Source organism: Hypanus sabinus, chromosome 22 (genome assembly GCF_030144855.1).
Source record: "Hypanus sabinus isolate sHypSab1 chromosome 22, sHypSab1.hap1, whole genome shotgun sequence".
Taxonomy (NCBI): domain Eukaryota; kingdom Metazoa; phylum Chordata; class Chondrichthyes; order Myliobatiformes; family Dasyatidae; genus Hypanus; species Hypanus sabinus.
The window spans coordinates 52924295-52941781 of record NC_082727.1 but is presented as its reverse complement, the minus strand read 5'-3'; the positions used below and the strand labels follow the sequence as shown (position 1 = coordinate 52941781).

At 38.1% G+C, this 17487-nt stretch overlaps 1 protein-coding gene across 3 annotated transcripts in view; it reads right to left on the bottom strand.

Annotated features, from left to right (window-relative positions):
- Window positions 1-17487, bottom strand: part of chst15 (carbohydrate (N-acetylgalactosamine 4-sulfate 6-O) sulfotransferase 15) — a 79658-nt gene that overhangs the window by 1748 nt on the left and 60423 nt on the right. For all 3 annotated transcript variants that reach the window (XM_059947750.1, XM_059947749.1, XM_059947751.1), the window contains 4 exons: window positions 14803-14959; window positions 12497-12653; window positions 6238-6385; window positions 1-379 (listed from right to left, as the gene is read on the bottom strand). The exon at window positions 1-379 is cut by the window's left edge and continues 1748 nt beyond it. In XM_059947750.1, the coding sequence (XP_059803733.1) occupies window positions 192-379; window positions 6238-6385; window positions 12497-12653; window positions 14803-14959 (650 nt within the window). In that variant the 3' untranslated portion in view covers window positions 1-191. The remainder of the gene's footprint in view (window positions 380-6237; window positions 6386-12496; window positions 12654-14802; window positions 14960-17487) is intronic.

Sequence of the window (17487 nt, the reverse complement as noted above, 5' to 3'; positions counted from 1 at the left end):
CTCATTAAAATCATGAGGGTTAAACTTTATACAAGACACTTGTTGAATTTTGAACAAGTCTTCATGTAAGAGTTTAAAAATAAACTCAAAAACCAAATTTTCAACTCTATCGTCAATGTACTGTTGAATATTCCAGGACCACAAAGTATAAAACAGTTAATATTTTTCAGCTTCGTGAATTTGGTCTGTATTTATTTTTCCCACAAGAAAGAGTCGTTGTTAAGTAGAAAAGCCAGTTGTTCATTAAAGGGTCTGTAGAATTTCTCTAGAATCTTCCTGGTTTCTGGTAACATAGGCCCAAGGCTTTTGTCTTTGGGACGTCTGGTATTTGATGCTGGGTTGTTTATAATGGCTGCCTCCTGTTTCTCTGTCAAACTTCCTGTTAAAAAGTAGCAGTAGAGCTTTAGAAGAAAAGTCAAATATTGGCACCATAATTTTCAACCTCTGCATATGGCCACACTTGTCTTTATTCTCTCAACAATTCAACTTTTATTTCAATATCACATAATTTAGAGAAAAAAATCTATTGTTTGCATTATACCAGCAAGTTGAGGCAACAGAAGGACCAAACAGATCAACCTTTCCATTAATACCATGGCTTGGTACAGTTGACAAGTAATTACTGAACCTAATAATTCATTAGTCATGAATGCTCAAAAATCCATTGAGCACAACTCCATGAAACACTGTCACAGGAAAGCTGCATCCATCATCAGGGACACAATGCCCAAGACACACTCTCTTCTTGCTGCTGCCATCAGGAAGAAGGTACAGGAGCCTCAGGATTCACACCACCAGGTTTAGGAACAGTTACCACCCCTCATCAATCAGGCTTTTGAACCAAATAGGATAACCTCTCTCAGCTTCACTTGCCACATCATTGAAATGTTCCCACAACCAATGGACTGACTTTCAAGGACTCTTCACTGCATGTTCTCAATATTTACTGCTCTCTTATTTATGATTATTATTTCTTCTTTTTGTGTTTGCAGAGTTTGTTTTCTTCTGCACTCTGGTTAAATGCCCTAGTTGGGTGGTCTTTCGTTGACGCTGTATATGGTTATTATTCTATGGAATTACTGAGTTTGCCCACAAGAAAATTAATCTCATTGTGACATATATGTAATTTGATAACAAATTTACTTTGGAGTTTGCACTTTGAAATCTATATTATTAATGATTTAAATATAAATCTCACAATACCATACTATTAATTGGAAGCATAAATTACTAGGGGGAAAACGTGCTGCTTTAATTACTGATGTTGAACAAGTGTAGGTGCAGCAATTGCTAGGTGAACTCAACTCATGACATTTGATTTCAATGACTTCAACACGAGATGAGTGTAACCAGATTCCATTAGTGACAGCAATCAAAACAGGAGTTGTCTTTCCACCAGTGTTTATATAATGATAGCTCAGTCATTGAGTTTATTCAAAAAGTAGATGTATAGGTTTCTGGATATCAAAGGATATAAAGATAATTCAGGAAAATTGTGTCAAGGTAGAAGATCAGTCATGATTTTGATGAATGCTGGAGCCAAATAGCTCATTCCTGCTTCAAAATATTATAATTTAAGGAAAAATATTACAATTTAAGGAAAGGTTGTTAGGCCACTAAAATGTTCTGTCTTCAATGCTGTTATTTCCTTCTAGAAACCAATGAGCTGGAATGTTTGAAAAAAATATTCATCATTCAGCATGAAACTGCTAACCTGCTTCAACTTCAAGTAGAAATGCAGGCTGGTGAAAATTGTGCCTGCTAACTTAACAAATCTGGGGCAATTAAAGCTCAAGCTGCACAAGAAAACTATGCACCATTGTTTCATGCTGAACATGAGTATCGTAAAATGTGTTCATTGGCTTAAGGTGACATCCAGAATAAATATTCATATTTCTATATGACTAGTGCCGCAGTAGCATAGTGGTTTGAATGGCACCATTACAGCTCAGAGTTCAGAGTTCAATTCCGGCACCATTTTATAAGGCGTCTGTATGTCCTCCCCATGGACTGTGTGGGAGTTTTCGCCAATCGATCCAGTTTTCTTCCACAGTCCAAGGATGTACCTGGTAGGTTAATTTGATCATTGTAAGTTGTCTCATGATTAGGTAGGGTTGAATTGGGGTTGTTGGGGGTTGCTGGGATAGCACAGCTCCAAGGGCCAGAATGGCTGACTCTACACTGTATCACTAAACAAGTAAAAATATAATCAGCTAAGCAGGTCATATGTCATTCAGAAAATTAGCAGTCACTAATATCAGGCATTAAGTAAAAATCAGTTTGTGGCTCGTCAGCACTTAACACCAGATTCCCAGTTTGAGCTACTTACAATAAAGCTCTAAAATCCCAGTAAAAGTTCCTCAATCTAAAATGTTAATTCCATTCCTTTCTTACGGATTCAGACTGAGCACCAACAGCAATAATTGAGGATGTATCGAGAGCATCCTGAGCAGCTGCATCACTGCCTGGTTTGGGAATTACACCGTCTCGGATCGCAAGACCCTGCAGCGGATAGTGAGGTCAGCTGAGAAGATCATCACGGTCTCTCTTCCTGCCATCACAGACATTTACACCACACACTGCACCCACAAAGCTAACAGTATTGTGAAGGACCCCACGCACCCCTCATACAAACTCTTCTCTTTCCTGCCATCTGGCAAAAGGTACCGAAGCATTCGAGCTCTCATGACCAGACTGTGCAACAGTTTCTTTCCTCAAGCCATCAGACTCCTCAATACCCAGAGTCTAGACTGACATCTACATCATTTATTATTATATTGTAATTTGTCCTCTACTGTGCTTTTGTCTTGTTTATTATTTATTGCACTGCCCTGTACTGTTTTGTGCACTTTATGTAGTCCTGTGCAGGTCTGTAGTCTAGTGCGTTTTTATGTTGTTTTACGTAGTCTAGTGTAGCCTTGTGCTGTCTCACATAGCCTAGTGTAGTTTTGTGTTGTTTCATGTAGCACCAGGGTCCTGGAGGAACATTATTTCGTTTTTACTGTGTACTGTACCAGCAGTTTATGGTCAAAATGACAATAAACTTGACTTGACTCTGATTTCCAGCGTCTGCAGTATTTTGCTCTTATTGTTGTAAACCTCACCCTTATTAACCAAGGACAGGTGCAAACTGTACAGTTTACCATGAATGGTGTTTATGATGTATTAGCATGAATTAATTACACATCCACACCATCAGACTGTAATAGAATTAGATACATTGCTTTAACTTCATTCCTAAAAGGACACGTGTCTGCTGTAAGGCAATTGGGCTCCCTAATCATATAACCATAAAAAATGAAATTAAATTAAATAATTCTATTGAAGACTTGAACAAAGTAAATCTCTCAACTTGTGTTTCCTATGGACAAGGACATTCATTTCCTAAAGTGCTAGCAGAAATTTATGGCAAGTCTATATTTTATGAGATGATTTAATGTTAGAATGAAATATGCAAATCCATAAAGGGTAATTCTGGTATCTCGATGGGATTTTTTATTCTGTCATAAGACAATAATCATCTGTTTACAAATGGTTTATTGAATATACCTTAATGAATTAGCACTAAGAACATTCAACCACTTGATAATTTTCTATTGCTCGATCATACTTTTATCTGATTCTTGTTAATACTCAATACTTCCTTCCCAGTACCCAGTAAAAATATGCTGATTACTGTTCAGAAAATTTCATTGACTCAGAAACCACAGGGTCTTGGAGGGAAAACTTTCCATTGTCATGTGAGCACATATGAAAAAACTTCCTGTGAATTCGTGAGAATTGCTGATTCTCTTGTGTTCCAAATTCCAGTATGTATCCTAATCAGGCTTATTATCAACGGCATGTATCATTAAATTTGATTAACTTAGCTGTAGCAGTTCAACACAATACATGATATTAATGAATGGATTAAAAATAGTGGAAAAACAGAAATAATATATATTTTTAAAAAGTGAGGTAGCGTTCATGGGTTCAATATCCATTTAGGAATTGGACAGCAGAGGGGAAGAAGCTGTTACTGATTTACTGAGTGAGAGCCTTCAGGCTTCTATAACTCCTTTCTGATGGTAACAATGAGAAGAGGGCATGCACTGGGTGATGGGGGTCCTTAATAATGGATGTCGCCATTTTGAGGCACAGCTCCTTGAAGTTGTCTTGGGTACTACAGAGGCTAGTACCCAAGATGGAGCTGACTAACTTTGTAACTTTCTGTAGCTTCTTTCAGTTGTGTGTAGCAGCAACACCACCCCCCCTCCCCTTCACTACCTGTCAGAACGCTCTCCGTGGTACACCTACAGAGGTTTTCAAGTGTTTAAGGTGACAAACCAAATCTCTTCAAACTCCTAATGAAGTATAGCCACTGCCTTGCCTCCTTTATAGCTGCATTGATATGTTTGGTCCAAGTTAGATTCTCAGAGATCTTTACACTCAGCAACTTGAAATTGCTCACTCTCTTCACTTCTGATCCCTCTATGAGGATTGGTTTGTGTTCTCTCATCTTACCCTTCCTGAAGTCCACAATCAGCTCTTTGGTCTTACTGATGATGAGTACAAGGTAGTTGCTGCAACACAACTCAACCAGCTGATTTCAACAATACTGAGGGCAATGCAAGCACAGAGTGGCTCATCTTACCAGCTCCTTCCATTTAGCTCATAGTCATTGAGCTGTGGGCTAATCACATGCCCCTGAGGAGTGCCAGTGTTGATCTTCAGTGAGGAGGAGATATATTCACCGATCCGCACAGATTGTGATCTTCCAGTTAGAGACAGGTCCAGAGGCCCAGGTTCTGTAGTGTATCGATCAGGATTGTGGGAATGATGGTGTTAAATCTGAGCTATAGTCAACAAACAGCATCCTGACATAGGTGTTTGCATTGTCCAGGTGATCTAAGGCCGTGTGAAGAGCCATTGAGATTGCATCTGCCATAGACCTATTATGGCGATAGGCAAATTGCAATGGGTGCAGGTTCTTGCTGAAGCAGTTCCTTCTAGCCACGACCAACCTCACAGAGCATTTCATCACCATAGATGTGAGTGCCACTGGGTGATAGTCATTAAGGCAGCTCACACTACTCTTCTCAGTCTTATTTGTCTTCATTCTGTAATAAGGGACTAGCCGGCCACTCTTGCAATACATGATGGCTATTGATGAAGGGCAGAAAGACAATGGCCTGCAGCGTAAGGGAGGTGGGTATGATGCAGAATGGTGACATAAGTTTATGGGAAAGTTTCTGCACCAACACTTTCTGTACAAAACATATGCCACAAATGTAAAATACCACAACATGGCTGATCCTTTTTACTGTCTTCTGTAGCTGGAGATGAATTTTTAATCTCAGAAACCCCTGCACAATGCTGAAGGATTGGAATTGCACAACTTTGCATTCTTACTCCCTCAGTGAAGTTCTTACTTATTGCACCAGTTTCACTGAAAAATGTAAAAAAAAGATATAGGAAAGGACATCTTGGAAGTGATTGAGTGGAGGACAACTTTATGCACGTTACTCATTAATCAACAAGTAGATAATTACACATTGGCATGGAACGCCGGCAGAGGAAAGCAGAACCCATTATCAGAGATCCCCACCACCCAGGCCATGCTCTTTTCTCAATGCTGCCATCTGGTAGAAGGTACAAGAGCCTCAGCACTCGCACTACCAGGTTCAAGAGCAGTTATTACCCCTCACCCAACAGGCTCTCAACCAAAGCGGATAACTACACCCACTTGTCCATCCATCCAGATTTTCCCACAACCAACAATCTCACTTTAAGGACCCTCTATCTTGTTATTTCATGCTCTTGTTGTTTATTGCTATTTATTTATATTTGTATTGGCATAATTTATTGTCTTCTGCACTCTGGTTGATCGTTCATTGATCCTGTTATAGTTACAATTCTGTAGATTTGCTGAGTATGCCCGCAGGAAAATAAATCTCAGGGTTGTGTATGGTGATATACTGTATATGCACTTTGATAATAAATTTATTTTAATCTTTACACTCATCTTGTGTGATATTTGTACTTTACCAATCAGATAGAACTTGAACCAATCCTAAATTAGTAAGACAAATTCGAATGCTGCAGCCCATTATATGCAAATTGGCAACTTCATTAAATGAACTGGAAGTACTAAATGCGTTGGCCTCAGAATGCTTTATGAAGTGTACAGATTCAATGACTTACTGCATTAAATCATGCTCTTTGAAAACATAAAATGCATTTTAATTGAATTCATACCTAAGTTCAAGAATCTGAAGACTCTGTCCATACTGTTCTTCACATCAGCTGCGTGTTCTTCCAGACGTAGAATAAGAAATTGGTTTGGGTTATAAACGGCATACCAGTCCCACAAGAAGACAGCATATAATCCAATCTGCAATCGTACCTGAAACAGTCAAGATATAATTTTAAAATTTTACCCCTGTTCATCAAGTTTTATTTAGTCAATCACTTAATGTAAAATATCATCTGATATAATTGAATATTTCCAAAGAAAATCAACATTGGGTTTGTCAAGTTTTTTTTTACATCAGTTGCTATGGTGCTTGAAAAATTTGGGTGGCAGGGTAGAGAAACATCCCTACCAAACAAGGTGTAAGGCACTCTTTCCTCCTGCTACCCTGAAGGTCACCCTTAGCAATGAGAAGCACCTGCTTAGCCACCCAATCATGATCATGTGAGACCATGGGAGCAGGTGGTGGATGGTCATATAAGCAGCTGGTGCACAGCACAAGTCCTAGTTATGTGACCACTGATGCCAGGCAGACAATCTCTGAAAAGGATTGATAATGTCTGGAGTCACCCATCTTGTAAACACTTTGTCCAGAAGAAGACAATGGCAAATGACTTCCATTGAAAAAAGATTGTCAAAAACAATCATGGTGATGGAAAGACCATGATCACCTATATCCCATGACACATATGACAAATAACAAATGAACAAGCTAAGCTGCATAAAAAAATTGTATCACAATTGATGCAGTGCTCTCCCTGGATAATTCACACCAGGAATTTCCAGAGGGGAAGATATTAAACTGAGACAAGAACGAATAGTGAGGATCATTTCCAAGGGATTTTTCCAAACATTTTCCACAACTTCATAAAAATCACAATGTTAACAATAAAAATACCATTTTAGTGTTCTGACAAACTCTGTTATGGTGAAAAATTATAAGAATTTTCCATGGATTTTACAGGCTGAACACAAAAGTGCAGAAATGACCAATGGGAGCCAACTAATGAAAAGATGCCAAGGGATGGACTGTCCTCAGGCAGGAAATGTTGCAGTTATTATCAAGTTTCAGAATCAGACACCGTAGAACAAAAATGCAGGATGCCTGGTCCCTGGTCTTTAACAGCTTTCATTTTCTTTTTATGAAAAAATACAGTTTAAGTCCATTCGGAGTCTAGTTGAAAGGTGAAAATGGACAGTATTGTGCAAAATTCTTGAGCACATATTGGGTGTTCTAAGACTTTTGCACAGTGGTATATTTGTCAATCTGGAGCAGAGGATGAGTGTATAAATCTGGCATAAACAAAGGATGTTGGGAATAGTGAAGGCAGTGTGCCATTGGAGAGGTGTGGGACAGGTGGCAGAGAAAGTGTCTCAGGGTAGGGGGTTGGCACTGGTGCAGATACCCCCAGCCCTGAGACACCAGGCAAGGTAACTTGATTCCAAACAATTGGTTTATTGATCATAACCGAGTATTCCTCTGGTTCTTCCATCCCTCCCCTCTCCATTCCCCATTTTCCAACCATGATGCCCCTCTCCCTGCTCCCTTACCAGTCTCAGTTCATAAGAGACACATATCAGAATAAGATTTATCTCTTACATATTCCATAAAATTTGTTTTTTTGCAGCAGTACAGTGCAAAACATAAAATTACTATTATTGTGCAAAAATGTTAGGCACACTAGCTATATATTAACCTAAGACTTCTGCACAGAACTGTATGCAGTTCATTTAATTCCCTAGATCTGATAAGAACAGACCGTGCAAGGCATGCAAACTATCAATTTTACTCTTTAATTAGTATTGCTGATCAAAGCCAAGTTCCTCAGTCAATGAGTTTTCTATATGTACATCATTAAGACATTCTCCTGCTGACCAGGAGAGCTCTATTTCTGTTCTGTTTGGAGGGAGATGAGGTCAGAGCACATCTAAGAAACCAGAAACGCAGGAGATATTTCATCAAACACAGTAGAAGGGAAGCCACCTTTTGTGAAACACGAGTACATTTCACAAAAATATAATAAATTATATTTTACTTTGGAAGTACAAGGATGTTAATTAGAAAACTAATACACGGTACAGAAGACCTGGTTTCAATGCCAGTCACTGTCTATAAGGAGTTTGTACATTCTTCCCGTGACCAAGTCGGTTTCCTCCAGGTGTTACAGTTATAATTTCCTCCACAGTCCAAAGAAGTACCGGTTGGTAGGTGATGCACCATCAATAACTCACACTGAGACGTAAGGCGAGATATCGGCTTTTATTGACTGGAAGAAGGAACCAGGAGTGAGTGTCCATCATACTATGTCCTGGAGACTGAGGCCGAGCGTCAGGCCTCAGATCGCCTTTATACAGGGGCCTGTGGGAGGAGCCACAGGAGCAGTCAGCAGGGGGCGTGTCCAGACAGGCACATAGTTCACCACAGTAGGTTAATCAGTCTTTGTAAATTGTGATGAGTCTAGGATTAAATTGTGGGATCATTGGGCAGCCTGACTTGAAAAGCTGGAAAGGCCCATTCCACACTGTCTCTCAATAAAAAATAAAGAGATTGACAGCTAGAAGTGGGAACAAGTTTGAGTGTTTATGTACTTGGGCAACATTAGCCCCAGTAACCAGTTATAAACAGGTGAAAGTGTTTATAAAGAACTATCAATTTCACAATACAGATCACAGACTATTTAAGCTTTCTTGGAAGAGAAGGACAACATTAGACCACATTAGAAAGAAAGAAGGCACCAGTTTTCTCCAAAAAATATGGGATAATTCTAAGAATAAAACTGTACAGTGCTAACAATGATGTTTGTTTTTGGAATTTTCTGGTCAAAATAACAACATTGCAAAATTATAACTTCCTCTTTTCTAGTTGTTTTCTGGTAATAAACAGAGATTGCCTGTTAATCAACATGTTACAATAACCCAATAGTTTACTTGTAAATTTACATATAAATTCTATACACTATCCATGGTATCAATACTATTTAGAAGGGAAGATGGAAAAAGAAATCAAAAGAAGATGCAGACAAATAATAGGTTATAGAAGATTACGTTACCAAGCTTTGATTCTTCAAGCAGTAATGTTAATTTGGTGCTCCCAATATGATTTATCATAAAGCAGCAAAAAGTACATTTTGTGTGGTGTAGTTTAGGTAGAGAAATCATGTATGAAAACAAAGGGTAAACAACAGTTCTAATACTTCAGCATCAGTCTGTAAATTGAGAGAATGAGTACAATACAGCATTTATTCCAATCCACTTGCACCCTTCACTCTAATGTCCTATTATGCAATGGAGTTTTAAGGAGAACTCTCATACTTCTCTCTCTAGATGACACAGAGTAAGATTGAGTAAACACACAGGAATTTTAACACAGTTCAATTGAAAAAATAAACTTGTTTAAAAATGAAGGAAAGGCATGCAGCTTCCACTCGAGGCACGGAGAAGCAAATAAACACATCATAAAAATGGTATTTAAAGTGATGCAATAATATACAACAGGAAGTAAAAACCATTAAAACTAAACAACATGAAAAGAGTCCTAGGCATCAATTACAGTGTTTTGTGGAAAAGGAATGGGAGAGAAATGCAAGTAGTAAAGGTTAAACTTAAGCTGATTGCAAGTAGATGTAATAACTTTCAGGAGGTTAAGGGTTATGGGAGAAGGTAGGAAAATGATCAGCCATGATTTATTGGTGGAACAGACCCCATGATTGAATGGTGGAGTGAATAGCTGTATCACATAATTATCTGACATTGGACCATAAAATTATTAACCATGCGCAATACTAAAAATAGTAAAGTGTTTAGTACTTCCAAACTCTCTGAAGTTTGTGGTTGATATTCATGGATGCTTATGCCAAATTAGCACCAGGTTTTGTTTCTCTATATCAGTCTGTCCAAGTCTGAATAAGAGAATAGCTAAAGTATGATGGGTTCTACAAACTTCATCTCATCTTCAACTAGCATTGCAAGTGCGTCCGTAATTAGGGCACCCATTAAATGATGTTCAGGAATGAGGAATCTGGGACCTCCTGGAATGCTGGCTCCAAACAAAGATCTAAGATTTAGCCTATATAGCCTCAAGTTGTTATCAAAAGCTTAGTAACTGCCCTTAACCTTGTGAAGAATGTCAGAATATAAAAACTGCTTTCTGCCAATAATATTTTTAATATTTCTTCCAATGGACAGCAGAAAATAGCAAGGGTCGATACACAGCTACATATGCTAGCTTAAAATGCTGCAGATACGTTCCACGTTTCCAGTGCCAGAAAATAGCCATTTTAACATATGCATACAGCAAAATTCATTACATGGTTTTAAAATCCTGAAGAATTATGAAAAACCTTTTGCTTTGTCAGAAGTATTTTACATGCCTGCATGCGTTTCACTTAGGATCCCTAATAATTAAAAGGGAAGCCCTATTCTCGCTGGACACAATTTTAATAAGATTTCTAGAAGTGGAGTTTAATACACAACCTCTTGTAAACATCTTTGAAATATTTCAAATTCTAATTATATTCCTGTCACCAAATCTACTTAATAATGAATGTTTCTAAAGGACAAGAAACGAAAGGTTGAAGTCAACAAGGATAAGATGGAGGACAGGCGGGTGTTTGACTCTATCTGCCTATGTTTGACCGGTCATCCTCTCCCTTTCATTATCTGCTGTCAGAGGAAAGTGCAGGAGTCTTGTGATCCACCTTGTCAGGATTGATTGGCGAGGCTGTGGACTAATTTTTGGGGACTTTGAGGTTCATGTTGCATGCATTCCTGGATTCTGATTACTCTTTTTTTTGCTGTTTTTGAGCAGTTTGATCGATGTGGACTGGGACGCTTCAGCGAAGAATGGCCCTGCAGCCTGCATTGGCTAGCAGAGCAGTGCTGATCTGAACTAAACTGAATACTACAAGTTTGATGTTTGATATTCTATGTTTTGTTTCCTCACTTTTTGTTGTTTGCTCAATTTTTTTTTATGCGGTTGTTTGATGTTTCCTTGAGCAGCTTCCATGATGTTTCTTTGTTCTGTGGCTGCCTGTGGGAGGGTGAACCTCAGCGTTGTGTTCTGTACGCCTGCTTTGATAATAAATGTACTTTGAATTTTGAAATACTGTTAAAAATCATTGTGAAAAGCTAACAACTGATTACATTTTTTTAACATTACAAATGAGAGATTAAAGAGAGGCAACACACACAAAATGCTGATGGGAAGCAGCAGGCCAGGCAGCATCTATAGGAAGAAGCACTGTCGACGTTTCGGGCCAAGAAAATTAGAGAGGTTATATATATATATATCTCGAAATATACATAAAATGCATCATATGAAATCAGTTCAAAGTACATTTATTATCAAAGTAAGTATACATTACACAACCTTGAGATTTGTCTCCTCACAGGCAGCCACAAAACAGAGAAACATAAAGGAACCCACAAAAAAGACAGTCAAAAACCCAGTGTGCAGGGGAAAGAAAAAAAAAACAAATCATTCCCACAAAAACCACAAGCAAATAGTATTGTGAACTGAAGTCCACAAAGAGAGTCCGAGACCATGATTCAGCACAGAGCCGAGTAAACATCACGGAGCAGTGAGTTGAACCAGCTGATCCCTTGACACAGGCCCCGATATGCTGGGAACAACCAGTGTATCAGGCAGGATTTGTGGATGCAGTAATAGGGATAACTGATCTTGCCTGGTGTCGCAGAGTTGAGTGTGCCTATGCCCATGTCTCTGCCACCTGTCCCACACCCCTCCCACGGTGCCCCACCCTCACCATTCCCAACATCCTTTGCTTCCATCAGATTGACAAATTCACTCTCTGTTACACATTGCAAGAGTTTTAGGAACCCTAGCTATATGTATGTGCTTAATACTTTTGCACAATACTGTACATCTTCGCTTGCTATTTTCATTAATACTAATTACTGATAATAAAAATTCCATATCAATCAACCATTATTTTAGTAATGCACTAGAAAATTTTTATTATCTCCTCTTTTCTCTTTAGTCAAAGCTGTTTTCAACTTGTATTTTGAATTCTTCAATTTTGCCTAGCACAAAGGCAACATGAGTAATTTTAACATCCACCACCAATAAGCTTAGAAATACAAAATTCGTCCTACTGGCAGTAATGAATGCAATGGATTTGTAGTAATGTGGCCTTAGCACAGCACCATACAGTGGGATATTTGAGGTCATGGCCAACAATAATACTGCTTTATTAATTGGCATAGAATTCACTGGGGAATTTGCTCTATAAAAGAGGTACTTACAGGCATGGCAGAGTTCACAGTGCAGTTGTACACACAGGATCTAAGGGAAGAGTGCATGAGGCAGCTGTCGAATATTTGCAGAGAATCTTTCACCTTTTCATGAAAATCCTCCACAGATTTGTTAGCACTTATGAAGTACAAATAGTCAGAATACAGCCTATTTAAAAAATAAAACACAGAAGTGAGTATCACTCTAGGGTATATATTGACCGGCTTAGCTCTAGCAGATTATCAATATATATCATTTTGTAAAACTGAAAACAAAATACTGGATAGTTTCAGCAGGTGAAGGAGCATCTATGAAGACAAAACATACATGTCAACATTTCCAGTTGAGACCCTTCATCTGGATTGTGAATCTTGACCTAAAATGTTGAGAGGCATCTGTTGCCTCCAGTTCTTCTAGCACTCCATTTTTGTTCCAGATTTTACTATCTGCAGTCTCTTCTATCTTCAATTTATAATTTTTTTTCTATTAATGCTTTTCCTTGAACAAGTAACATTTCTGAAGCACTAATTCATTGCTAGACTCACACTGACTATACTATTTTCCTAAATACTCCAATTATAGCCCTAAATTAAAAGTTTAATATGAATTAATACCTACATTTACTGTACTTCATATATCTGTGGGTTGCAGGGTGGAGATATATCTCTACCAAAGGAGATGTAAGGCGTTCCTTCCTCTGCCAGCCTACAGGTCACTCTTGGACAAGCTGTAGCACCTCCTTAGCTCCCCCAATCAGTGTCATGTGAAGCCATGAGTGGTGCATATTACAAGTCCTGGTTATGCAACCATTGACACCAAGCAGACAATCTCTAAAGAGTATTGATAATGACTGGGGGGTGCTAAGCAGGTGCTACACCTTGCCCAAGGGTGACCTGCAGGCTAGTGGAGGGAGAGCGCCTTACACCTCCTTTGATAGAGATGTATCTTCACACTACCACCCAATATTCATAATAACTTTTTAAATGTTTGTAACAATATTCTTTTATGCCCTTGTGATTTCATGCTGTATTGAACTTCTAAACTTTTATAAAGGAATGCATTAAATATTGGAATTGCATAATCGTTCTTATGGCATCCACGCAACATCTAGTGTATGAACACATTTGTTTATGTACAAAAACAATGCACAGCCTATGAGTCATCACACAGTCAGTCAGAAGTGTATTTTGAAGTGATGAGCCATTGCCTTAAATACTATTCCTGTGCATCCTTTAGGCTTAGTTTTATTGTATAAGCAGACAAGCTTCAGCAAGTAAAGCCAATTCTCAATCTATAGCTAAAATAAACTTCCTTTTAAAGAAGTTAATACGCTTTCCAGTATCATCATGATAGCTCCGTTAAGTAATTTTTAAAAACTCATTTGTAATGCCCAAGAGTAACTTTACAAGTTGTTGTATGTTAATTCTGTAACATATTTTGAATTATAAAGTTGTTAGCTGGGATGGATACTCGGTGTTTCTGTCTGAGAAAAAAGTCACTCTGTTATTTTAATGGCATTGGAATTGGGGAGAAAGTTTATAATTTATACCTCATTTATGTTGATCAAGTTGTTATTCCTTCAAATGATTGATCCACATCCTCATTGAGGTTTGTGCTACATCACTAAAATGCCTGTCACCATACTGACTGTATCGGGTGCTAGAACTAGCACAGCATTACTTCAGTGTCAAGCCACCATCTTAGCTGGGCAGCTGTGACATCTCAGCGTGGATGTGTCAGTTCAGAATTATTGATTAGACATCATTAATTCACATCGGGTACTGGCAAGAAATTAGAGCAAAATACATCATAAGTAAATTAATTAATCATATTCATGCCATAACTATCTGAAATGCTCAAGGTCTTTGTGTAAAGATGCAATTTCACCAGAAGTTCTTTGTGGGAGTAAGCAGAATAAGTCAAAAACAAAAACTCTGATGCTTTTCACTGTCTAAACTTCATAATTCAATATTTATATTTAGAATTATTCAGTAGCTTCAATGAAACTATAGATCTGATGGGAGTATGACATTGGTTCTAAAAATAATTGAACTTTGATAGTAAGGAAGTGACTTTAAAAATGCTGGGAATTCATTCTGGAACATTCTCTTGGATTCATTGGATATGGTTCCTTAAGCCAGAGTCTAAATCAGTATGAGAAAATGAACTTCGCATTTATTTGAAATGGGTATCACAGCTTCAGAATGACTACAAGGTTTGGAAATTCTACAACAGTCAATAACAGTCCAGCACAATACTTCAGAAGAACTTAAGTTCCCTTACAATTTCATAATGAAAACAGTGACTTCAGACTGACCTCTCAACAGGGTCTCTGAGCATAACAATAAGCTTAGCAGCTGGCAGAACAGCATGTAGGAAATCCTGAATTAAATATGGCGGCTCGCTGTTAGCGGTGTGACCATAGAAACTCTGCCATGCATTATTATCCCACATCGTGGAAGCACTTGCCTCACCTATAAAAAGAAAACATGATATTTATTTTAAGCAAGAGAAACCTCCAGATGCTGAAAATCCAAAGCATTACACATAAAATGCTGGAGGAACTCAGCAGGTCAGGCAGCATCTACGGAAACAAAGAAACAGTCGACATTTCAGGCTGAGACTCTTCTTCAGGACTGAAGGAAAGGAAGATGCCAGAATTAAAAAGTGGGTAGAGGAAAAGGAGGCTAGCTGGAAGGTGATGGGTGAAGCCAGGTGAGTAGGAAAGGTCAAGAGCTGGAGAAGAAGGAATCTGATAGGAGAGGAGAGTGGACCATGGGAGAAAGGGAAGGAGGAGGAGACCTGGGGAAATTCTATGAGGAGAGATTGAGTCGCCTGGGACTATACTCTCTGGAGTTCAGAAGAATGAGAGGGAATCTTATAGAAACATGAAAATTTTGAAAGGGATAGATAAGGTAGTAGGAAAGTTGCTTCCATTGGTAGGTGAGACTAGAACTAGGGTACATTGCCTCAAGATTCAGGGGATACAAATTTACATCTTGTATGTATAATCTGATTCAAAATCAGACAATTAGAAATTCATAAATCAAGACAAAAATGGGAACTGATTTGAATGTTAAAATTGATGGAAAAAACTGGTCAAGATTATGTTCCGATAGTATGAGAAATACAATAAATATTTGACTTAGATTAATACAATATAATTTTTTACATCAATTATATATAACACCACAGAAAATAATAGATTAAATTCAAATATGTCTGACCAATGTTTTCGATGTAATCAAGAAATTGGTACTTTTTTACACTCTACTTGGTCTTGTTTTAAAATTCAACCATTTTGGATAAATTTAAGACTTTTATTGGAACAAATTACTGGAGTACAGCTCCCACATAGTCCACTATTATTTTTATTAGGGGACATTGAAGGGATAATACCGAAACATAAACTGAATAAGTATCAGAAAAAATTTATAAAAATTGCTTTGGCAGTAGCCAAAAAAGTTATCGCAGTTACTTGGAAATCTGATTTATATTTAACTATGGATCGTTGGAATAATGAAATATATAGTTGTATTCCACTTGAAAAAATTACGTATAATCTAAGAAATGAATATGATATATTTTTGAAAATTTGGTTCCCATACTTACAAAAGATAGGATTAAATACATAGGTCCTTTGAAGATAAAATTATAAAGTAATTGGGGAAAGTAAAAATAAATATCAAAATTATTTTGAACTCCATGGAGCATGTGGGGATCCTCCGATATCCAGGCAATCTTTCTCTTCTTTCCTTTTTTTCCTTTCTTTAGATAAAGGTTAAGGGGGGAGGGTTAAGGGGAGGGGGGGAGGGTTAATATTATTTTTCTTACTATTTTATCATCACATTTATTCTTTGTAATTTCTAAAATTTAATAAATAATTAATTTGGAAAAGAAAAGATGATGATGATTTAGGACAGAGATGAGGAGAAACTACTTTTCCCAGAGAGTAGTGAATCTGTGGAATTCTCTGCCCAGGGAAGCAGTTGAGGCTTCCTCACTAAATATATTTAAGATACAGTTAGATAGGTTTTTACATAGTAAGGGAATTAAGGGTTATGGGGAAAAGGCAGGTAGATGAAGCTGAGTTTACAGACAGATCAGCCATGATCTTATTGAAAGGCAGGACAGGCTCGATGGGCCGGATGGCCTACTCATGCCCCTATTTCTTATGTTCTTATGCTCTTGGCCAGTGAGAAGAGGTAAAAGGTCAGAGTGGGGAATGGGGAGGGTGGAATTTTGTTTACCAGAAGGAGAAATCAATGCTCATGCCATCAGGTTGAAGGGTGCCCAGACAGAATATAAGTTGTTGCTCCTCTACCTGGGGTGGCCACATCTTGGCTCAAGAAGAGGCCATAGACTGACATGTCAGAATGGGAGCGAGAATCACAATTAAAATGTTTGGCCACAGGGAAGTCCTGCATGTGGCAGATGAAGCGGAGGAGCTTGATGATGTAAAAGACTTGTCCATTTTAAAAGATTTCTCCATGAATGGTAAGAAGTAACAAAAGCAAAATCAAATTTTGCAAAGCATAGCTAACTGAAATTAATTGGTCAGGTAGAAATGCACTGATACATTAAAACTATTTTCATGTGCATACTTCATTGTGACCATAGTAATTAAAGACTTCCATTCCCCTTCCACTACAGACATGAAATGCTAATGCATAGGTGACAGCTTGACTATCACTGGCTTTCGTTTGTTTACCTGCAGACAGAGTTAGCTTCACAATACATGAAAAGTCTTAACCAATTCATTAAGATTCAATTCAATGTGAAAAGCTGATAATGAAAAGTGCACTGATTCTCATTTTTATATGTGAAACAAGGTCAGAATCAGGCCGAATTGAGGCAGTGAGATCCAGGCCCTAGAGCAGCTCGAAGCAACTGAACCCAATGTTTAGACGACAACTTAGGCACCGGGCCAGACTGAAAACGTCAGGGTGTTGGGGCCTGAGGTGAGGCCTGGCCTGGTCCAGCTCACTGCAAGGGTCTGTGA